This window comes from Telopea speciosissima, chromosome 5 (genome assembly GCF_018873765.1).
Source record: "Telopea speciosissima isolate NSW1024214 ecotype Mountain lineage chromosome 5, Tspe_v1, whole genome shotgun sequence".
In the NCBI taxonomy this organism is placed as follows: Eukaryota; Viridiplantae; Streptophyta; class Magnoliopsida; order Proteales; family Proteaceae; genus Telopea; species Telopea speciosissima.
The window spans coordinates 48,619,511-48,643,406 of NC_057920.1; the positions used below are offsets into that span (position 1 = coordinate 48,619,511).

Genomic DNA, 23,896 nt, shown 5'->3' on the forward strand with positions numbered 1-23,896 from the left:
TCTCCATTACATGAGAATTGGACACTGTTTATAGGCCTTACAAATCATAGAAAAAGACAATCATGACCTTCTGTTACAACTGCACCCAAAATCCTAATATAAAATTGTAAATTTGTCTATGTATCAGATACTAGATCGATAATCCCAAATATACAAATGTATCAAGTTCAAAGCTAAACTATATTTAATTACATCCCAAACAAAGTAATGTTCAAAACTCAATGGGCCTCAAGCCCACACTATGCCATTCCATACGCACATCCCTTGCAAGTACACTCAGAGCCATGTTCCTCCTCACTAGGAACACCCTAGGCATCGTATCCATCACCATACTGGTAAGTCAGCTTAACCTCGATCGGTTCCACTTGTCCTGCATCCACATCTAAAAAGAGAGGACCCTCAAGGGATGAGCTTCCACGAAGCCCAGTGAGTGATTAAACCACACAAACAAGCATAATAACATATATGATGCACATGATGAATGAATGCATTCGTTGGTTTTCCCCTAACAACAAGTCTAAGTTTGGTCAAGTACTATCATAACACTCAGGCAACATCCTCAGCATTCGGTGCCATAAACCGGATGGTAGTCTGACGATGTCAAACCCATACCATTATGGAAGCCTGTAGTCTCGGACTTCTCATTGACTTGTCTACAAACCCCCAATACAAACCACATCCTGATGTTCAACCTGAAATATCGATCAGTGCCTAAACTTCACGGTGGGCTACCCAAAAAATATGGTCGTGACCCATGGGTATGCCCGCACCTAAACTCCTATCGGTAAGGGTTGTAGTACTGGGTATATCAAGCTTAACCTATAAGCCACTACTGCAATGTGGGGGTATGCCAATGTGTAGCCTAGAGGTCGAGTCCATAGTGCCAAATCATGGTGGTTCTGCTATCCCCTCGCCCTTCTAGCTTACATGTAAGCACAAAATAATATGGCGGGTGTGATATTGAAGTCACAGTTGGCCGGTCACCACCCCACCTCATTCCACAATACACATGTCTCAATCATTCATTATCCATAAACCATTCACATAACATACTCATGGCAATCACAAGTCCGATGCCTACTTACGACACTTGGATCCCATTACTAGTACTCATCACATAGCCACAGATTCATTTCATCATCATTTCACGTTTGATAATCACAACCATCATTCATTACACATTCATCATTCATATCAATTCCAAGATAAATATCCAACCCTAATTGTCTAGCATTCAACATGATAGTTACTAAACACATATACCTCAATTCCACATTTAATAAGGATTCAACATCTACATAGCACATGATGAATGGAGGAAATGCATGAATGACATTCAAGAAATCATGGAAGAAACATTTTGAAATTAAGTCCAAGTGTCTAATCCATTCACAATCGTCGTCACGTGTGATCTTGGATTTCATGAATGTGTACGCCCTTACAACAGATATAGGTTACCCTATAAAGTCACAATATAGGTGTAAAATGAGTGAGAGAAGGTCCGGAGACCAAGCTTTAAGTCAACCTACAAATGCAGCACATTTTGGTCTATGTAGATTGTGTTTGCGGATTATAGTTCCATCGTCCGCAGGCATCATCCGCAAGGGCCATTTCTGCTTAGCTAGGCTCGAATCCAATCTTGCCCTAATGCTATGGGAGTTGTAGGGGATCATTAGGGGGTATTATTAGCCTCCTAAAATGCTATTGATCATATGAATTCAATCCAATTAAGATTCCCTAGGGGGAATTGGGTTCCAACATCAAGAATCTTTAAATTGGAGGTTTTACAGCGGGGTTTCATGGTAACCAAGCTGTGGAGCTGGGGTTGGTGATCCAAGGTCAGTAGTTGATGCTTCTCGTACAGTAGGGTAAGAATCCCTATGGTTTGGCTAAGGATTGGATGAATTCCAATCAAGTTCTAGTAAAAATAACTTAAAAATCATATAGGTTAGAGTGCTTACAATGCGGGTTAGCCTAGGACAGTAAGAGGGGGGTCTTCGAAGCTGAGTTTGAGCTACAATCCTTCCTTCCCACGAGCTCCAAGGTTCAATGATAGTTGTTCAGCTAGCTGAGGTGAGGGATGAGGTCAAGGGCAGCTCCATTGGTGGTTGGGGCTTCCCTTCCTCTTCCTTCTTCTTCTGTTCTCCTTCTTCTTTCTCCTTCTCTCCTCTATCTTTGCTCTCCATGTTTTCTCTCTATTCTCAGGTGTTGGAAATGAGAGAAATGAGGAGGAGGCTAGGGTTTTGCCTAATTTAGCTAAGGGTTCAAGGGTATGTTTGGTTGGGATTGGTTTTAAACGTTTAGAATGTGTTTAAAATTCTTTAGATTCCAAATAGGTCTTAGGTCAACCATCCTAGGGTTTAGTTAGATTAATTAGGTCACAAATAATCTAGAATAGCTTAAGGTTGAGCCCTAGGCTCGAGCCTAAGTAGACCAATAGCATATATTGTATTTCTGGGCTGTGTTAGCCTTTGCGGATGATGCTTGTGGATTATTTGTTGCATCATCCGCAGGTTGCCTAGCCATCATCCGCAGGGGCATCTTGAACTTGTGTCAACTCCAAATAGAGTGGGGTCTTATCAAAGGTATTTATACATGCAAGAGGGGTTTGAATGGCTAATGATAACATATAAAATATAATAAATGGGTTGGCTAATTGGATACTAAAATGCATACTAATCAAGGAATTTAAGGTTTGCTCACCTAGTCAAAGTCTTCCTTCGGAACTTCAAAGAATTTTCTCATTTCGATGCATACTTCATAGAGGCACCAAATATCAATGTTGCATGACACCAGATTCCTTCTTCGGTACTGATGAGCACATCTATGTGTGAAATCTTAGGACATAAAACATATATCTTACCACATTGGACAAAGTTACTCGGTACTTTCTTGTGCTTTTCAGGTTTTAGGTGAATTCTTGTGAAAATAGAGGAGATGATGCTAAGAAAATATTTTTAAGTTATTTAGAGGTGTTAATGGCTTGGATACGTAGCCCATCAAGTCAGCTACGCAACGGTTCAAACGGCACTTGATTCCGAGTTGAAACAAAGAAGTTACTGCCGTTTCCGTAACAAAGCACGAAAATGGTTTGTAGGGTTTTATTTGTAATTATTGTCAGTCGATTGGGGACAAAGTGAAGCAAATGTTTGGATTCTAGGGGCCTTAATGCAATAACCAGAAGTTATATTTCCTGTACCCGAAATATTCCATTTGGAGGGCTCTAGACAGTCCAACTTCAACTTAAGATATCTTGGGCTCCCGAACTCCAAATTGGACGAAATTTGCGTCTATTTTGGGGTGATTTTTCGGAAGGAACACAATGGTGAGACCTATATAAGCACCCCAAACTCCACGTTTTCTGAAAGACAGAATGGATATTTTATTTATTCGTGAAGGAATCCTAGTCATCACCCTTACTCTCTCTCTCTCCAACTTCTCAAGGTCACTTCTGGAATTCTACTTGGGATAGATTTATTTTGAAAGATATTCTCTCACCTATGAAAAGTTGAAAAGTCAAAGATGCTTTGATTTTATTGCTTTGAGAAGATATCTACAAAGAAAAGGAAGCACTAGTTAGAATTGGAAGTTTACTTTTCTAGAAATAGAAGGTCTATGTAAACAATCTTCTCTTCTTCTTCTTTCCTTTTTTTTTCTTTTTTTTTCTTAGGATTCAAGGCATTGTAAAAGAGGAAAGAGAAGAGAATATTCTTTTTTCTTAGGGAATTTTTCTCTTACACTTCCCTCTTCGCTCTTCTCCTCTCTTCCCCCTATAAATACCCCTTGCCCTTTGGCTTGTAACAAGTTAGTTTTTTAGTTTAGTTTTTAGTTAGTTTCTAGTTCAATTTTAATTCAGTTTTTTGGTGTAATTTTTACTTCATTCACTCAGTGAAATTTTCTCTTCTTTTCCTAGTTTTGATTTCAAGTTCTTAGTTTTGATTTCATAAGTCTAGTTTAATGGTTGTAATAGTTTTAGTTTAAAGCTTCCTAGTCTAAGTTCCTATGTTGATGACAAGACATGGAGATTTAGAAGAGGAAGCCATGGTGAGTTTATTCAAGTATTCAAGCACATCAAGGTATCTCATTCTCTAAACCCTTAATCTCATTCTCCCTCTCCTTTATCTCTCTCTATCTTCTTCTTCTTCTCCCTCTATTTCTTTTATTTTTTTTTATATGGTTGTGGTTTGTGGATGCACTTTTATTCCCTTATTCATTTTTATGTGATTATTATGTGTGGCTGCATTTTTATTCCTTTCAATTTGCGTTAGTCTGATAGGTTAGATGTTTGTGTTAGGACGCCAATTTAATCCCTTAATTTTGTTAGATGTTTATGAGTTAGGATGCATTAATTTTTATTAATTTAATTAGTTTAATTTAATACTTTAATTTGGTTCACTTTGCATTACTTTTAAGTTAGTTAAATAGAGTGGCGTATATCTCCTCGTGTTCGACCCGTAGCTACGATTGACCCGTATGCTTGCGGTATTATTTTAACTCAAACAAGTTTTTGGTGTCGTTGCCAGGGACATTATTGACCACTTTATTTTTTTGATTTTTAAGTAATTCGAAGTGCTTTAGTTTCTTCTCTTTCTCCTCTTCTCTTAAAAAAAAAAAAAAAAAAAAAAAAAGGTTTTTGAAAACCTCTTCTTGTTTCTCTTCTGTTTCAAATAGTGTGCGCCCAATCTAAAGTCCTTCATATGCCCAAACCCAGCCAATCTTGGTGCCCCTTGATTTGTTGGGTGGTTTGGATTGGCATGTGACTTATCTTTGGAGGTGACTACTCTTGATAACAGGAAAGTGACATAGTGAGAGCGTTGGAAACATAAACGTATAGTAGTCCTCTACCCTACATCAGAATCCATTTGGAGTCGCCCGTAGGTGGCTCGTGAAGACTATACGGGTTCCCTTGCTGTCAACCTATATGGCAACCTTACAGCTTTGGAACCATTGTTTCGATTTCTGAGGGATAGATGCACTATCTACCTTGGGCTCCCTCTTGTTTTTAGTAATTTTTTTTTCTAGTCTTTTATTTTTCTTTAAATTTTTTTTTATGGGAGACCTCAATTTGGGATAGGTGGTTAATTTAGAATAATGGGAGATACACTTCCATATAAGACTTTAGGGAAAAGATGGACCTATGCTAAGGCAACCATGATTTTGGATGAAATGTTTAAACAGGTTAGGGAAGCCAAAAGTATTGAGATAGAGAACAATTTTGCATCACCCCAGTACAATTTTGCTACCCAACCCAACTATGGGTTTTCGGGAAATTTTGATTTGTCATATCCCAAGACTATCAATGTTATGGAAGGATGCCCTAATCTTTATGGGGGTAGCAATGGTGATGAGAATGTGAGTCCTCAATTTCAATACAATTCTTTTGGCACTTATAATCACGGGTGGAGTGATCATCCCTATTTCTCGTGGGATCAATGGAATAACCAAGCTGGACCACCCAATTTTCAATATCATGGTCAGTTTGGTCCTCCAATGCCCAACCCTCCATTGAATCTCAATGGGCCACCTCTCCTTGAACTATACCACCAACCCCCTGAATTTCAGAACATGGGTGAGGAGGCTAGACTGAGTGAGCTTGAGAGAAACATAGCCCTTCTCACAACAAATCACAATACCATGGAGAAACAACTCTCTCAACTGATCACCATGTTACAGGAGGAGGAAATGGGTACATTACCTAGTAAGCCTGAACCTAGTCTATGTTACTAGATTCCTGTTCAGAATGAACCACCCCATCCCCAATTTAATGATATTGAAAGTCCACCACCCCAGTTTGAGGTTAATGAGAGTCATTCCCAACAAGCTGCTTTTCATGATGATTTATTTGTTGAAATTGAGTCTCCTCAGGATATTAGTGAAGCGAGATTTGATGAGCTACTTGGGGAAGTCCAACTTTTTCCTGAAATTTCTGATTTTAGTGAGCCTAGTGTTTTTATTGATTTAGAATCAGATTTTCATGATAACATAGAAACCCAGGAGATTCAATATCCCCCTCTCTCTTTGGAAAACTTAGATAATTGTCATTTTGAGGATTCCATTGTCTTACATGTTGATTTGTCCAAACCTCCTAGGTTTGACGATTTTATTAAGGAGGACAATGTTAGTCATAATGCCTTTCAAGCATATTTCCATGATCCTTATTTGGCAAACCAAGTTATGCAAAGAGCGGATAGTTGTATTGCTAGGATTGATTTGAATAAACCTCCAATTTTTTATGATTATTTAGATGAGGTTATTCATAATCCCTTTTATGCTTATTGTGATCCGTTTTTGGTTGGTTTTCAAAGAATGATAGGTGTTCTACATTGCAAATGGGAGAGAAGGGAAGGATTTATGGCCTGAGTTTTATTGCCTTCATTTTTCACTGTCCCATGAGGATAGATTTTTCTATTGGATATTTATCAGTTGTGCTTAACTTCCGTATTATTTCTCGCTTTACTAAAATTCATGGTCGAGTGTTTTTTGGTTCAGAAGCTATTTCTCCATTTACTGGCCATGGATTGAGACTTCTATTGCTGCTCATAGCACTTTTTGTAGAGCTCATGACTCTTCATGATCCTCTTTGTTGATTATATCTGATAAGCCCCTTCATCTCCTCCCTTGTCCTTATTTTTTTCTTTTATGCATGCATTGAGAACACTGCATGAATTAAGTGTGGGGGGGATGTTGGGCTTAATTAGTGAATTTTGATTGTGAAAATAGTTTGGTTTTGTGCATATGTCTCTTTGATTGCAAAATGAGAGAGAGAGGGAATTAGGTGTCCTAGCATGCAAAATAATAAAAAATCCCTTTTCAAGGACAGTCGTTGGTTTGTATCCGATGATGGGGATTGAGTTTGAAAATATGAACATTATTTCATTTGATGGCTAGATCCCTCTGTGTTTTATGAACCCTTTGATCTTTTGGCTAGTAGTTGAGACCAATTTGATTGTGGCACGGCAAGGCATGAAAGTGAAAGTGACAAAAAAAAAAAAAAAAAAAAAAAAAGAAAAAGAAAAAGAAAAAAAAAACAAGAAACAGAAAAGAAAGTGGAATTCCTTAGGACTAGACAGGGCACTGTGCCTCATGAAGCAAGGTGACTTGCTCGAAATTCCTTGGAAGGAAACTCAAAAAACTCTTGCATCAATGTCTCAATGTGTTATGGATATATGCAATAAGCGAAACTACCAAGTATTTGGGTGTCTGGTGTATGCTCCACCATGTCATTCAAAGAACAGTAGTGGAGTAGAAATAGAGTTTGTGGTTGAGAAAGAAAAAACTTTTGCCTTAATGCCTGAAAAAAAAAGAAGAAAGTATGGTCAACAATATTCAATGCCTAAGTCTTTGATTCCATCGATGCTATGGGAGGGTTTACTTGAAGGTGAGTAGTGTTCAGAAAATATGAGGAGATCCCTTGAACTTGATGCATGCTTGTTACTTGAATTGATGTGGGGTGATAAAATTCAAGTGTGGGGGAACCTTTGGCTCCTTGATCTTTAGTTGAACACTTTTTGGGATTATGTGCACTGTCCTACTTATGCCATGATTAAAATTTGCAGCATTCATTTACAATTGAATTTTGGGTGTATATTTACTGCAAACACCCACGAGACACAACTCGTCCACTAGGGGTAACCTAGGGGTTTAAAGGTTTGTTGCACATGCTATGTGCAACCGTGATTCCTACGAAAGTGAGTTAGGATTTTCTGCATTCTAGGTTAGTTTTTGTTTTTGCTTTACTTGAGGATAAGTAATGTTTAAGTGTGGGGGAATCTGATGAGCACATTTATGTGTGAAATCTTAGGGCATAAAGCATATATTTTACCACATTGGACAGAGTTACTCGGTGCTTTCTTGTGCTTTTTAGGTTTTAGGTGAATTCTTGTGAAAATGGAGGAGATGATGCTAAGAAAATATTTTTAAGTTGTTTAGAGGTGTTAATGGCTTGGATGCGTAGCCCATCAAGTCAGCTTCGTAACGGTTTAAACGGCACTTGATTTCGAGTTGAAACGAAGAAGTTATTGTTGTTTCCGTAACGAAGCACGAAAATGGTTTATAGGGGTTTATTTGTAATTATTGACAGTCGGCCAGGGACAAAGTGAAGCGAATGTTTGGATTCTAGGGGTCTTAACACAATAACCAGAAGTTATATTTCCTGTACCCGAAAGATTCCATTTGGAGGGCTCTGGACAGTCCAACTTCAACTTAAGATATCTTGGGCTCCCGAACTCCAAATTGGACGAAATTTGGTCTATTTTGGGTGATTTTTCGCAAGGAACACAATGGTGAGGCCTATATAAGCACCCCAAGCTCCACGTTTTCTGAAGGACAGAATGGATATTTTATTTATTCTTAAAGAAATCCTAGTCATCACCCTTACTCTCTCTCTCCTCCAACTTCTCAAGGGCACTTCTGGAATTCTACTTGGGATAGATTTATTTTGAAAGATATTCTCTCACCTATGAAAAGTTAAAAAGTCAAAGATGCTTTGATTTTATTGCTTGGAGAAGATATCTACAAAGAAAAGGAAGCACTTGTTAGAATTGGAAGTTTACTTTTCTAGAAATATAAGGTCTATGTAAACAATCTTCTCTTCTTCTTCTTTCTTTTTTTTTGTTTTTTTTTCTTAGGATTCAAGGCATTGTAAAAGAGGAAGGAGAAGAAAATATTCTCTTTTCTTAGGGAATATTTCTTCTACACTTCCCTCTTCTCTCTTCTCTTCTCTTCCCCCTATAAATAGCCCTTGCCCTTTGGCTTGTAACAAGTTAGTTTTTTAGTTTAGTTTTTAGTTAGTTTCTAGTTCAATTTTAATTCAGCTTTTTAGTGTAATTTTTGCTTCATTCACTTAGTAAAATTTTCTCTTCTTTTCCTAGTTTTGATTTCAAGTTCTTAGTTTTGATTTCATAAGTCTAGTTTAATGGTTGTAATAGTTTTAGTTTAAAGCTTCCTAGTCTAAGTTCCTTTGTTGATGACAAGACATGGAGATTTAGAAGAGGAAGCCATGGTGAGTTTATTCAAGTATTCAAGCACATCAAGGTATCTCATTCTCTAAACCCTTAATCTCATTCTCCCTCTCCTCTATCTCTCTCTATCTTCTTCTTCTTCTCCCTCTATTTCTTTTATTTTTTTATATGGTTGTGGTTTGTGGATGCACTTTTATTCCCTTATTCCTTTTTATGTGGTTATTATGTGTGGCTGCATTTTTATTCCTTTCAATTTGCGTTAGTCTGATAGGTTAGATGCTCATGTGTTAGGACGCCAATTTAATCCCTTAATTTTGTTAGATGCTTATGAGTTAGGATGCATTAATTTTTATTAATTTAATTAGTTTAATTTAACACTTTAATTTGGTTCACTTTGCATTACTTTTAAGTTAGTTAAATAGAGTGGCGTATATCTCCTCGTGTTCGACCCGTAGCTACGATTGACCCGTACGCTTGCGGTATTATTTTAACTCAAACAGGTACTCCTCACTGTCAACAAATCTTCCCCACTCTCGGTTAAGGAATCTCTCTTCTACCGGCTTTCCCATTCTTGGGTCCATGATCTTAGGTGTTGGTCTGAATGTCAGCTTAAATAGCTCGCCGGTGTAGGGAGTATGCCAAGCTACGCTACAACATATACACAAACTCAAATTAGTATGGATATGGGTGTAGGTGTAACATTCCCTCCACCTTATAAGAATTTCTTCCTCGAAATTGACTTACCATCTAGGTTGAAGAACTGAGGGAACTTCGCCTGCATCTCTGGCTTAGACTCCCAGGATGCTTCTTTGTTAGAATGGTTATTCCACCTCACCTTCACATAGGTAATGCGATGGTTACGGAGGTGGAGTATTTTTTAGTCTAATATCTTGGCCGACTATTCTGCATACGCTAGATTTTCTGCAAGCTCCGACAATTCTTGAGATAGTACATGAGTTGGATCTAGAATATACTTCCTCAATATGGATACGTGAAATATATTATGTACCCTTGCTAAGGTTGGAGGTAGTGCCAGCCTATAAGCCACCTGACCAACGCGAGCCAAGATCTCGTAAGGTCCAATGAATCTTTGACTCAATTTTCTCTTCTTATCATTCCTCATCACCCTTTTAGCAGGTGACATGCAAAGGAAAACTTTATCTCCAATTGCAAACTCTAGGTCCTTCCGCCTAAAATCAACATAGCTCTTTTGCCTTGACTAAACCGCCTTGATACGGTCTTGTATCAAATCTACCTTCTCACAGGTAGCATGGACCATCTCAAGTCCCAATATATGTCACTCACCCACTTCATCCCAATACAATGGCGTACAATATTTCCTACCATACGTACTGAGCTTCGAACGATGCCATGCTAATAGATGTCTAGTAGCTGTTGCTGTAGGCAAACTCGATGAACGCGATATGCTCATCCCAACTACCCTTCATATCAATAGCACACGCCCTAAGCGTCTCCTCCAAGGTCTAAATTATGTGCTTCAACTATTCGTCGATCTGTGGATAGAAGATCATGCTAAAGTTCAGTAGAGAACCCATGGCCTTTTGAAAGCCATCCTAGAATCTCGAAGTAAACCTCGGGTCTCGGTCTGAAATGATATTGACAGGCAATCCATGAAGTCGAACAACATTAGCAATGTAGAGTTTGGTCAATCTGTCAACAGTAAAAGTCATCCTCAAGGGGATAAAGTGTGTTGCCTTGGTCAATCAATCAACTATGACCCAGATGGAACCCATACCCCTAGCTGTACGGTGCAAACCAATAATAAAATCCATGGTAATGTTGTCCCATTTCCACTCCAGGATAGGTATCGACTGAAGCAAACCGTGCGGTCGCTACCTCTCCACCTTTACCTGCTGACAAGTAAGGCACCTCGAAACATAAGTAGCTATATTTGCCTTTATGCTAATCCACCAGTAGTTTCTTTTTAGGTCCTTGTACATTTTGGTGCTATTAAGATGATAGAATATGGTGAACTATGTGCCTCGATCAACACTTCTCTTCTCAATTCCTCATCATTGGGCAAACAAACCCTGCCTCTGAATCGAAGCATGTTATCCTCAGATAAGGTGAAATCCAGATCCGGCTGATCAGTTGTCCAAATTCTATCTATCTGCTTCTATAACTCCAGATCGGTTGGTTGAACCTCCTTGATTCTCTCGATCAAAGATGGTTGCACAGTAAGGGCTGCCAGGGACATACTAGCCTCATCAACTAGTATCTCCAAATCTGAACGTTGAGCTTCCTCAATCAACTACTCACTCATTGTCAATGCAGCTAAAGACACAGTCTGAGACTTCCTGCTGAGGGCATCAGCTACTACATTTGCCTTACCCGGGTGGTAGTGGATCGTGCAATCATTATCTTTCATCAGTTCCAACCACCGCCTTTGCCTCATGTTCAACTCGTTTTGGGTGAAGAAGTATTTTAGGCTCTTGCGGTCACTATAGATCTCGCTCTTCTCACCATATAAATAGTGACACTATATCTTCAATGCAAAGACTACTGCCGCCAAGGTCGTTAGTGGGGTAGTTCTTCTCATAATCCTTCAACTATCTTGAAGCATAGGCCAACACCTTTCCATTTTGCATCAGTAAACATCCTTGTCCCAACCTCGAGGCATCATTATAAATAGTCATTCCCCCAATGCCATCTGGTAATGTTAGAACTGGTGCTATGCTCAGTTTCTGCTTCAACTCTTGAAAGCTCTTCTCAAACTCCTCAGACCAAACAAACTTAACTCCCCTTCAAGTCAACTTGTTCATAAGGGCTGACATCCCTGAGAAGTTCTCAATGAAATGCCAATAATACCCAGACAAACCCAAAAAACTATCGATTTCCCCCACATTCTTGGGTGTTTCCCAATCCATCACTGCCTTCACCTTTCCTAGGTCAACTTTAATTCCCTCAGCTGAAATTATGTGACCCAAGAAAGCAACTTGTGTGAGCCAAAACTCACACTTACTGAACTTGGCATACAGTTTCTTCTCCCTCAATCTCTGTAGTACCAATTTGAGATGCTCAGTATGCTCTTCCTCTGATTTGGAGTAAATTAGAATATCATCGATGAATACTATCACAAACTTGTCTAGAACGTCTTGAAAGGCCTTGCTCATAATTTCCATAAACACTGTTAGGGCATTGATCAAATTAAAAGACATCACTAGAAACTCATAATGACCATAGTGTGATTTGAACGTGGTCTTACTGATATCACTCTCCTTGATCTTCAACTGATGGTACCCTGACCTTAAATTGATCTTGAAGAAAACTTTGGCCCCTTGAAGCTGATCAAATAGATCGTCGACCCTTGGTAGAGGATATTTGTTCTTGATGGTTAACTTGATGATGAGCTCCCTATAATCGATGCACATCCGCATGCTACCATCCTTCTTCTTGACGAAGAGGACTGGTGCTACCTAATGAGACACACTAGGCCTAATAAACCCTTTTTTTAACAAGTCTTGAAGTTGGACTTGTAGCTCCTTCAACTCGGTCGGTGTCATCCTATAAGGTGCCTTGGACACTAGCGCCGCTTCTGGTAGTAGATCAATAACAAACTCGGTCTCACGATTGGGAGGCAACTCCATCAAGTCATCCAGGAAGACATCCAGAAAGTCCTTCACGATCTTCAGCTCTTCCAAAGGCTTTATCTTAGCTTCCGTATTGGTCACTGAAGCTAGATTACATTCGCATCCCCGATCCATAAGCTTTTTGGCTTGGAGAGCCGAGATAATGAGCTTCTTGGATCGTTTCTTCTTATTTTTGGTGAAGATAAACTTGTCCTCGCCCCGAGGCTTGAAAACCATTTGCTGCTCCACGCATACTTGGTTGCCTTATAGGCTGCTATTGCGTCAATAATTGGGCGAGCTGACCTATTGGTCCTACAAAGAAGGGTTAGCACTAAAGTGACCGAGCCATGCTGGTCTCGAACACTCTGATGCTTAAGTTAGCCCTCTTAGCAATAGATAAGGATTAAGAAAATAGAATGAATGGAATAGACAAGTATCACCTCATATTTATAGCTACTGGCAGAAGAAGCGGTGTTGGATTGGAGTGTCCTATTTAGGTAAGAACTCTAACCCAAGAGGAGTCCCAGGCAAGATTGGATCCTCCTACATGATTGCAAGGAGATGGTGCTTTTACCAGTAGCATGGATAGGTTCCCATCGGTTACGCCTCTGTGGATAAGATTGTGGCGTGTGGATCATGGGGCCGTTGCACCTTTCGTGGAACATGTTTGAATCAATCGTTGATCTATACGTGGTAGGTCTTAACGTGTCGTGCCCGACCATTGAGGTTGTGGTTGGGCGGCAAAGACATGGGGACTGATCCCAAAAAAGTCGATCCTTGTCACATTATGCTTGTTTATGAGCATTCTTTCTAGGTGTATCCGGGACCGACCCTATGGTTCAACACCGGGTGTTTCCTCAATTTGCAAGCTTGGGCTCGGCTCATCATTCTTGGTATTATCACTTGCCCCCCACTCCCTTGGAACGTTCGCATTCTAAGGTGATTTCTATTTGGTCTTCGTCTATGTGTTGCCTTCATTCATCGATTCTTGAGAAGGGTTTAATGCTCCATCGCCTCGTACAATGTGACGGTTCGATTCCCTAGTGATGCATGGTACTAAGTAATCATGATGTCTTAGGCAGTTCTGCAGTCGCTTATCCTTGGCCGTTGATTTTAATCGATCTCGACCGTTGCCTACATCATTTTGTTTTCCTCTTCTCCTTATAAATAGTGGTCCCCTACTTCGTTCTCTCCACAGTTCCAGGCTTATTCCTTAGCAAAATTTCCTCCAGCTCCTCTCATGCCTTCTAAGTCTTCGGCTCGGTTAGCTAGCTTTGAGTCTTCGGTTTGGCGGTGTATTTCGCGCTTAGAAGCTTCGTCCAACCGAACTGACCAGTAAGTTCTCCCATCCTTCATGTCTTTCGATAGTATGTACCAGGGACCTGTCGATGGTCGCAAGGAGGTTCCTAGGATGAGCGCCAGCTCAGAGTCGGGTGCGAACTCCGATGGTACCCAGACTGACCAGCCTCCAATTCCTTTTTGCTCAAGAAACTTTCATGCTCGGCATGGTCCTTCTTATAACCGGGCCTCTTCTTCAGTTGGGGCCCTAGTAGGGGATACCCTGCCACCTGCTCAAGCTCTCCCTCCCATAGCAGGAGGCAGGTGGGGCACAGGCCCAAGAAATCAAGGACGACGAGGGTTATGAATCTGAGGTCTGCCATCGGAGACAGTACCCCCGATACTAACACATATGTTAGTATTTTGAAGATCAGGCCTTAGAGGCCATTAGGGCTCGGTTCCATATTCCCACCGAGGTTGTTCTCCGTGCTCCGGCCAAACTCGACAAGACCTGTTATTTTTGAGCTGGTGAAGTTTATCTATATGAGACCACTTTTACCTATGGCCTTCATCTCCTGGCTCAGCCCTTCGTGGTGGATGTCTTGAACCATTTCACCCTATGCCTGGGTCAGTTGATGGCGAACTCATGGAAGCAGATCTTTGGCTTTTACATTTTCTTTGATCGCCTTGGTCGGGAAGCCTCTGCTGACCTTTTTGCCTATTTCTTCATGTGAAAAAATCTGTTGGGGGATGGTACTATCTTTCCTTGCACAGCCTGAAGGGATCCTTTAAGAACTTGCAGTTCTTTAGACATATGCCTTAGTCGGTTAAGAAGTGGAAGTATAGGTACTTTTTTGCCTTGTACCCGGGAATCTCTTCAGGCTGGAGTAGAGGAACATTCAGTTGAAGAAGGTCAACTCTGTGCCTGAGCTGAGTCAGTATGATTTGGAATCTGCGGGCATTTACCTAGAAGGGGAGCCCTTTGATGTCCATCAACTTTAGTAGGAGGACGAGTTGGTCCAGTGCAAGCTGAGTTCTCTCCCAAGTGAGTATTCTCAGTCTGGAGGATTCGACTCGTATTTTTTGTTGTTTGAATTTGTACTGACCATCTTCCCCTTTCTTTTTAGTGGACATTCCTCTTGATCGCAACAACTACCAATCAATCGATGCCCAAGATTACATCGAAATCTCTCATATCCAACTCAACATGGTGTGTAAGCATATCTCGGCCATAAATTTGAATGGGGTACGGTTCATATACCACATCTAAACTAACCACATCTCCAGTTGGCGTGCTCACAGCTTATCCCTGAGCTAAACTCTTAGGGGCAATTCCCATGTTCTTGGTGAAGGAAGGGGACACAAAAGAATGTGAGGCACCCAAATCAAAGAGAACATAGGTAGCGATGCATGTAATAGAAATAATACCGGATATAAGGATTGAAATTAACCATGCATGCTTGAAATGGTATGATTCACAATCTTAAACAAATAAGTTTAGGATGGGGTTACCTGTCAAAATACCTGGTGTCACCTCAGCTTCGGCATCAGTCACCACATATACTTGGCTCGAGATCCTATTGCCTTGTGGAGGCAATGGTAGTCGACCGGTAGGTCTAGAAAAGGTTGCTCGTAAAGATGTGGGCTGAGGTGCTAATTGTGATGCATCGGGCTGGGCAGCCCTTGGAGATGTGCCCAAATTGGTTGCAGTTGAAACACCACACACCACCACCCGTAGGTTGTGATGAAGCTGATGATTGAGTAGGATGGGTAGGCTATGATACTTTAGTACGTTTAAAATACACCAGTGCGGGGTTTGAGTAGATTACCCAATGAAACTTGGTTGCTTCCCAACTAATTGGTGCTGCAGCCTGTCTCTTGCCATCCCCGATTGAGAAAATTAAGAATTCCTCTATTGATCCTCAATAGACTTGGCTAACTGTACCATCCTTGCATAAGTTTGAGGCCCATGTGACACCAAAATGGAGCTGATGCCCAGCCTTAACCCTTTCTCAAACCGCTTTCCCTTCTCTACATTTGTCTTCAAGTGGTTGGGTGCAAAATAGAATAACTCCTCAAATTTCTGCTAATATTCAAGGACAGATTTGGGTCTGTGAATAAAGTCTATAAACTCGATCGCCTTTCTTTCCCTACAGCTCTATTGAAAGTAGTTCTCAAAGAATACCTCCCTGAATTGTTCCCACGTGAGGTTCGGGTGGGTAACAACAAGGTTGGGCTGAGTAGTTTGCCACCAAACATCGGCCTCACCCTTCAACATGAGGCGGTACATCTAATCTTGTACTCTTCGGTATAATCAAGCACTGAGAAAGCCTTCTCCATTTCCCAAATCCACATGGTCGGGTGTAGTGGGTCCTTATTCGGTCCGGAGAACTCCATGGGTCTCAATTTTTGAAACCTCTCATGATCCTAGAAACGTCCATCCAACCTTGTGCCGGCTGAGCTACGTTTGTAGTGGGATTAGGGGGTATTGGAGGAGCATTTTCTGCCATCCTAGCTCTCTCATTGGCCTCAAATCAAGCTGTATTAAGCTCCATGAAATCTCTCTGTTGTTGCTGAAAGGTGAGTCTCATATTTTCCATGTAGTCCATCTATTGGGCTTGGAAATCCCTCAAGATGTCCCCCATAATTTGGCTAACCTTATGGGTAGTGGCGTACCCCGAAGTATTAGGGGTAGCATTGCCATATAAAATCAATTCAAATCTCAAATAGACTTGTTGCGTCAGAAATCCTCTTAGAGCGAGTTCTACCTATAAGACAACGATTAGCAGGGAGTACCGGGTGTCGCCGGTGATCTCACTCCAATGCTTAAGTTAGACCTCTGAGCAATAGTCAGAATAATGAGAATTCAGATGGATTGGACGTAGGTTACCTCCCCTACTTATGGCGATGGAGAGTTTGAATCATGCTGGGAGTGGTAAGCTAGAATCTCGGAGTGGAGTGAGACCAATGAGGAATGGAAATGGGGATAGCGTCTACCCATCGCTTCCCAAGAGCCTGATTAGGTGTGACGTGGGCAAAGGTTTTGGGGCCTTGCTAGCCCATGATAGACTTAGAGTGTCTTACGTAAGCTTCATAGGATATCTCTTTTGTTTGGCATATGCAATGTCATCTTTGTCCCTCGATCGAGCTCTCGAGCTGGGCCTGGATTTCACAATCTCTGTAGCTCATTCCGACCGAGCCAGTTTTCTTATCCCAAAATGAGCCCCCCCACTCCCCTGGACGTGTGATCTGACAAGTTGGCGGCTAAGTGTGATTTGCTGATTCAGTCGTCATAAGCCACGTGGTTGAAAAAACCCTAAAGGTGCCTCGACTCGAGGCGACTTTCAACTTTCCTCCAATGTACGGACTCGTGTCCGTAGGCACCATGATCTCTAGGCTAAGCCTACAGAGGATTGATCCTGGTCATGTCAAGTCTTCCCATGTGGTTCAGCCATATGGCACGAACATTAATTTCTTTGGGAGACGCCAAACGCCAACTACCCCTAGCCATCCGATGGGTTGCATCCTTTGGCCTTTGGATTTGGAAACGTCCCCTCCTCTTCGCGTGCATAAATTGAAAGTTCACTTTTACGGCAATCTTCTACTGATTCCTTCCATTTTTTGAGCTTTGCGCCTCTCGTGATTCTTATCTTTTGTCATAGCATCTTACTCTGGTGCCGTTGCGTTTGCGGGCCCTCGAACAAAGTTCTTCTCTTGTGGCTTCCCATCGATCGCACAGTGCTCTTCCATTCTCGACCCCTCTTGACCTTTATCAGTAAGTTTCTTTGATCATGTCTTCTTCTTCTTCTTCCCAGGCGGAGTCCCACAGGGATTCCGACAATGTTGCCCAAGCGAGTGGGGGTTCCTACCATGAGGTGAGCTCTAAGGAGACCCAAGAGGAACGGTCTATACTTTTTGGGTCAAAGAGATTCTCTGTCTGAGTCCGTCATTTGACCCAAGACATTGCTGCTCAGCCCAGTGGTGAGAGAGCAACATTCGAAACTTCTATTGAGCGCATTGTCGATGGTGGCAGTGCCGCCGGAGTTGAGGAGGAAGAGGGTGCCTCGGCGAGGCCCACCTATGTCGCAGCCTTTGAAAGCACCATGACTGAGGATTCTCTATCTGCCCTCCGCCTTCGGTACAGATTTCATGCATTGGTAGAGACTTGGGTCCCTACCAGGGCTGAGAGGGCGAACACCCCACGGCCAAATACTGTGTGTTTGTATGAAGTAGCCTTTCAGTGTGGTCTGCGCTTCCTTGTTCACCAGTTCGTTCAGGAAGTGTTGGATCGTTTCAAGATTTCCCTTGGCCGATTGGTCGCCAACGCCTGGAAGCATCTTCTAGGATTTTACTTGTTCTTTGCCCAACTTGGCCGCAAGGCCTCATGGGTGGTTTTCCTATATTTTTACCACCTAAAGCCGTCCAGGGATGAGTGGTTCTATGTGGCTCGATGTAGTCCCCCGGGGGTCGTACGGGCCTAAGTCTTTTGTCTCCCATATGCCTGAATTAGCAAAGAAATGGAAAGATCGCTTTTTCTTTGCGCGTATTGAGGGTAACCCTTTAAAGTGGACTGGAGACCCGCTCGATTACGGACTGGGAATCAAGTCCCTATGCTGAGCTCATATGATCAGCAGTATCTCAAGATGGCGATGATGGGCACGACTTTCAATGTGCATGGTCTGGAAAATGAGGGTCTGCTGATTAAGCACGGTTTGAGCTTAGCGTAGGGTGAGTCCCTTTCCCCTCGAACTTATCTTTGGACGACTATGATCTATATCTGATTTTACGTCTGTCTTTTCCAGTGGACTACGAACCGGACACCCATAATCTTTGCGAACAGGCTACGTCGGCCAGGAGAAAGGCTATGGAGAAGCAATCTTAGCGTCCTACTCGTCCTTTGCTCCCGGGTGTCTCCATAAGGGATTCTTCATCTGTAGGTGGCGACCAGAGGAGGCAGGAAGGTTCCTCCAAGGTAAAAGAGAAAGTGCCTAGCAAGGTCCTGCCACCCAAGATTCCTGGGAAGAGGTCGCGCGATGAATTGGCAAGCGGTGACCCTGCCTCTAAAAGAGTTGCGCAGGGCGTCGTGTCCTTGGGGGAGACCACCCAAACCCCCAAGGTTCCCAAGTCAGGCCCCCAGGACGTTCTGAAGGGGAAGTCTAGCCAAGGTGCACCCGACGCCCCCCTCCTCCCAAGGGGAAGAAGCATCTCCAGTTTCAGTAGGACGTTTATGAGGGCGAGTCTTCACTCCAAATTCTTCGTGTGGCAAGCGAGTTAATGGACCATGGTCCTTTGGAGGACATGGAGGATTTTTGGTCCCGACTAGACGAGGAGATTCTAAACTCGTTAATGTTGGATTTTGCCAGGGTATGCCTCTGAGGTAGTTCGATGCTCAACACCGTATTGGGCGTAAAACGCATCGAACTGCTGGTTGTCAAATTATTTCCCGTTGTCTGTCACCAGAATCTTTGGCAGGCCAAACCTGTAGATAATCTTATCTCTAAAGAATTTCTCCATTTGTTGCCGCGTGATCTTGGCTAAAGGCTCAGCTTCTACCCACTTGGTGAAGTAGTCCACAGTGACCACGTGATATTTTCTTCCCCCTGAGGCTGGGGTGAAGTTGCCCAGTATATCCATTCCCCACATGGCGAAGGGGATGGGACTAAGTATAGAAGCCAATTCCGTAGCGGGCTGTCGTGGTATGTCTGCAAATTTTTGGCATTGCTTGCACCTTCTCACGTACTGGATGGCGTCTTTCTGCATGTTGGGCCAATAGAGTCCAGCTCTCAGTACTTTATAGGCCAGGTGGCGTCCCCCCATGTGACTGCCGCATATGCCTTGATGGACCTCTATCAAGGTGTTCAGGGCATGTGCGGGAGCTAAACATTTCAGCAACGGGCCTATGATTGACCTTTTGTAAAGCTCTCCTTCTATTAGAGTATACCGGGCGGCACGACCTCGAACCTTTCATGCCTCCGTTTTGTCTTAGGGTAGGACATCATCTTTCAGACACGTGACGATCGGGTCCATTTAGCTGGGCTCAACCTCGACCTACGCGACCTCTCGAGCTAGATAAGCGGGTCCATAAAGTTGTTCAACATATGCTGAGCTGTCAAGCTGTGCTAGCTCTTCTTTAAACAAATGCAAAAGTACGTCCACCTTCTCATTCTCGCAACGCGGAACCCTGATTATCTCAAAGCTCTCGAATGAGCTAAGTAACTGCTTCACTTCTTTCAAATATGCTGCCATCCGATCATCTTTGGCCTCATAATCTCCGTTGACTTGGTTCACGAGCAGGTGTGAGTTAGCCCGTTCGGCTAGATTTTTGACCTGTACAGCCTTTACGATTTGCAGTCCCCCAATCAGCGCTTCGTACTCAGCCTCATTATTGGAGGCAGGAAAGTGCAGGTGTAGCGCAAACTGTATTTTGAAGCCTTCTGGGCTTGTTAAGATGAAGCCTGCTCCCCTGACCTCCGCATTACTCGATCCATCCACAAACATTGTCCAGGATGGCTCTGGGCTGATTTTTTCTTTCGGCACGATCTCCTCCTCTACCTCATTCTCACTTTGGGCACACTCGGCTACAAAGTTCGCTAGAGCTTGGCCTTTTATGGCCGTTCTAGGCCTGTACTCGATCTGGTACTCGCTCAGCTCAATCGCCCAGGTTGTCAATCTTTTGGATACGTTAGGCTTGTGAAGTACCTTTTTTAGAGGTTGGTCCGACATGACCACAATCGGGTAGGCTTGAAAGTATGGCCTAAGCTTTCGGGCTGCTTTTACAAACGTAAATGCGAGCTTCTCGATCTTGGGGTATCGAGTTTCTACGTCCAACAGGACGTGATTGACATAATACACTGGTCTTTGGACTCCATCTTCTTCTCTTATTAAGGTGGCACTCACAGCTACTGGTGACATCGCCAAGTACAGGAGCAACTCCTCTTTAGGTACTGGTCTGGTTAACAGCGGTGGATTGACGAGGTATGCTTTGAGGTCTTCGAAGGCTTTCTGGCATTCCTCCGTCCACTCAAAACTCCTCATGTCTTTTAAATTCTTCAAAGTTTTGAAGAATGGCAAGCATTTGTCTCCCGAACGAGACACAAAGCGCGCCAGTGCTGCAATTCTACCATTCAGTCTTTGTACCTCGCGATCAGTTTTCGACGGGCTCATTTCTTATATAGCTTTGATTTTCGTTGGGTTGGCCTCAATTCCTCTCTGGGACACCATATAACCCAAAAAATTACCTAAGCTGACCCCGAAGGCACACTTAACGGGGTTTAGCTTCATTTGGTGGGCCTGTAATACTTGGAATGCCTCGTTCAGATCGGCTAAGGGATCTTGGGCTTTGATGCTTTTGACTGGCATATCATCCACGTACACCTCCATATTTCTGCCGATCTGGGCCTTGAAGATCTTGTTTACCATTCTTTGGTAACTCGCGCCTGCGTTCTTCAGATCGAAGGGCATTACCAGGTAGCAGAAGTTTTCCTGGTTGGATCGGAACACCGTATACAACTCATCTCCTTCCTTCATGAGGATCTGATTATATCCAGAGTATGCATCCATAAAGCTTAGCCTCTCTTGTCTGGCTGTTGCATCTATTAGCAGATCGATCCGGGGCAGTGGGTATTCATCTTTGGGGCAAGCTTTATTGAGGTCGGTGTAGTCAACACACATTCTCCATTTCCCGTTCGGCTTGGGGACCATTACTACATTCACGAGCCAGGTAGGAAATTGCTCTTCTCTAATAAAATTTTTATAAAGCTTTTAATTTCTCTATTTCTTCCTTCATCGCGGCTTGCTTTTCTGGCACGAACGTTCTTCTTTTTTGCTGCACTGGCTTTCTGTTGGGGTCGACATGTAGGGCGTGTTTAGTAATGTGCCGCGCCATGCCTGGCATGTCAGCTGCTGACCAGGCGAATACGTCTTTATTTTTCTATAGGAACGAGGTGAGTTCCTTCGCTTCTTCTTGACTTAGCGATGACCCGATCTTGACTGTCCTGGCAGGGTTCTGCTCATCCACCGGGACTTCCACAAGTTCCTCCACCGGTTCGCCCAGCTGATAGCATCTATCTCCTTTGCGGTTGTCCACGACCTCCACCTGATAGGCTGTTCCTCTATAGTTGCCCTTGATGCCCTTCAGGACCACTGCGTGGCACTCCCTGGCTTTTTTATGCTCTGTTTGGCACTCCCCTATGCCATTCGGGGTGGAAAACTTGACCTTCTGGTGCTTGGTAGAAACTATCGCTCCCAACTCGTTTAGAGTAGGTCTGCCTAATATGGCGTTGTAGACTGTGGCCGCTCGAATGACCATGAAGTTGACCTTTATGATCTTTTGGAGCGGGGCTGTTCCCACCGTCATCAGGTGCTCTACAGATCCTTCAAATTGTGTTGACGCTCCTGAGAATCTATACAATAGTGCGGTCTCGGGCTTCAGCATATCGGGCTCGAACCCGAACTACAAGTATGCATCATAGGATAGCATATCCACGGATGCTCTTGTATCCACTAACACCTTGTGGACGGGTCGATTGGCTATAACTTCCTGAACCATGATGGCATCATCGTGTGGCTAGCTCAGCCCCTCATGTCTTTATCCGAGAAGGTGATCTTGGGCTCGGTGCGTGCTTTCTTCTCGGTGACTTCTGCTACTGCTACAAATCTCTCCTTCGCCTTAGCTTTGCGGGTTGACTCTTGCCCTGGTCCTCCCAAGATGGTGAGGATTGTCGGGGCTGTGGACGTGTTGGCCTAGTCTTGATTTCTCCTGACTTCTCGATGATCACCAAGTTGGTCGCCTTGGCGATCCCGGTCTCCCCCCTCCAGGCTCTATCATCTCTTCGCCAGTCATTCCTTGGGACTTCTCGGCCTTGGGGGTTATCTTTTGCCTCCTTCTTGGCGTAACGCCTCAGGTGGCCATTCTGGATCACGTCCTCTATTTCCCTCTTCAGCTGTCTGCAGTCTTTCGTGTCATGGCCTACATCTTGTTGGAACTCGCAAAACTTATTCAGGTTCCGATCCTCCGGCTTTGAGAACATTGGTCGGGGTCGTTGCAGCAGCCCTCGATTAGATACTTCCATCAGGATTTTGGTCCTGGTGGTGTTGAGCAGGGTGTAGTCAGGGCTTTGGTCTTTGTCTGACCTTGCTCTCTTGGTGTCCTTACTCTTCTCATCCTTCTCGCTTGCCCTCTTTTTCTCAGGGACCTTGTCGTCCACTGCTTTTCTTGCCTTCATGATATTGAACATGTTAGCATATTGGTAGTAGCGGTCCAGTAGCTGCGGCATGGTCGTTACTGGGTCCAGCGTGAACGATTTCACCAAGTCGTGGTTGGTGACCCCATTGTGCAAGGCGTTGAAGGCCATTGTGTCGCCCAGGTCCTTGATCTCTAGGCTCTCCGCATTGAAGCGGGTGATATAATCTCTGATGGACTCATCAGAGCGCTGCTTCACAGCCAACAAGTTGGCTACGGTCTTCTTCTGCTTTACATTGCTCTGGAAGCGGTTGACAAAGGCTTTGGCCAACTCTGTGAAGCTTCGGATCGAGTTAGGCTTCAATTTGGCGAACCACAACGCCGTGGGCCCCTTGAGAGAGGTGGGGAAAGATCGGCAGGATACTACATCGGACCCACTATAGACTGTCATCATAGCATTGAAGTAACTGATGTGGTCGTTGGGATCGCCCTTGCCATCATAAGCCTCGAACGTAGGGGGTTTAAAACCCTTGGGAAGCTCTGCTCTCATGAGCACCCTCGTAAAGGGATGTTGGCCAGGCCTGGAGCTTTCTTTTGGGGTTGTTCCCCTCTCCAGGGCCGTAATTTTTTTATTCATCTCTCTGAGCTTACGGTCAAGCTCGCTTTCTTCAACCTGGTTGTTGATGACGTTCGTGCGCGTACGACGTGCATTCAACTCGTCCTTGAGATCTGGAAGGGGTAGCCTTGGTGGGTCTACCCGATCAGTGCATATGTCTGAGGCCTTGGAATGAGTCCTTTTAGACCGGCTGTGAGTTCTCCTACCGGTGGAAATTGATTGATCTTCCCCCCGAGGGGGCCTGCTCCGGGTAGGGAGGTTCCCCGTACAC

General features: G+C 43.4%; 1 protein-coding gene across 1 annotated transcript; it reads right to left on the minus strand.

Annotated features, from left to right (window-relative positions):
- Positions 1-22,476: 22,476 nt before the first annotated feature.
- On the minus strand, positions 22,477-23,559 carry LOC122663024. Its single transcript, XM_043858734.1, has one exon. The coding sequence runs from the start codon at positions 23,557-23,559 to the stop codon at positions 22,477-22,479; it is 1,083 nt and encodes a 360-aa protein (XP_043714669.1).
- Between the last annotated feature and the right edge of the window lie 337 nt (positions 23,560-23,896).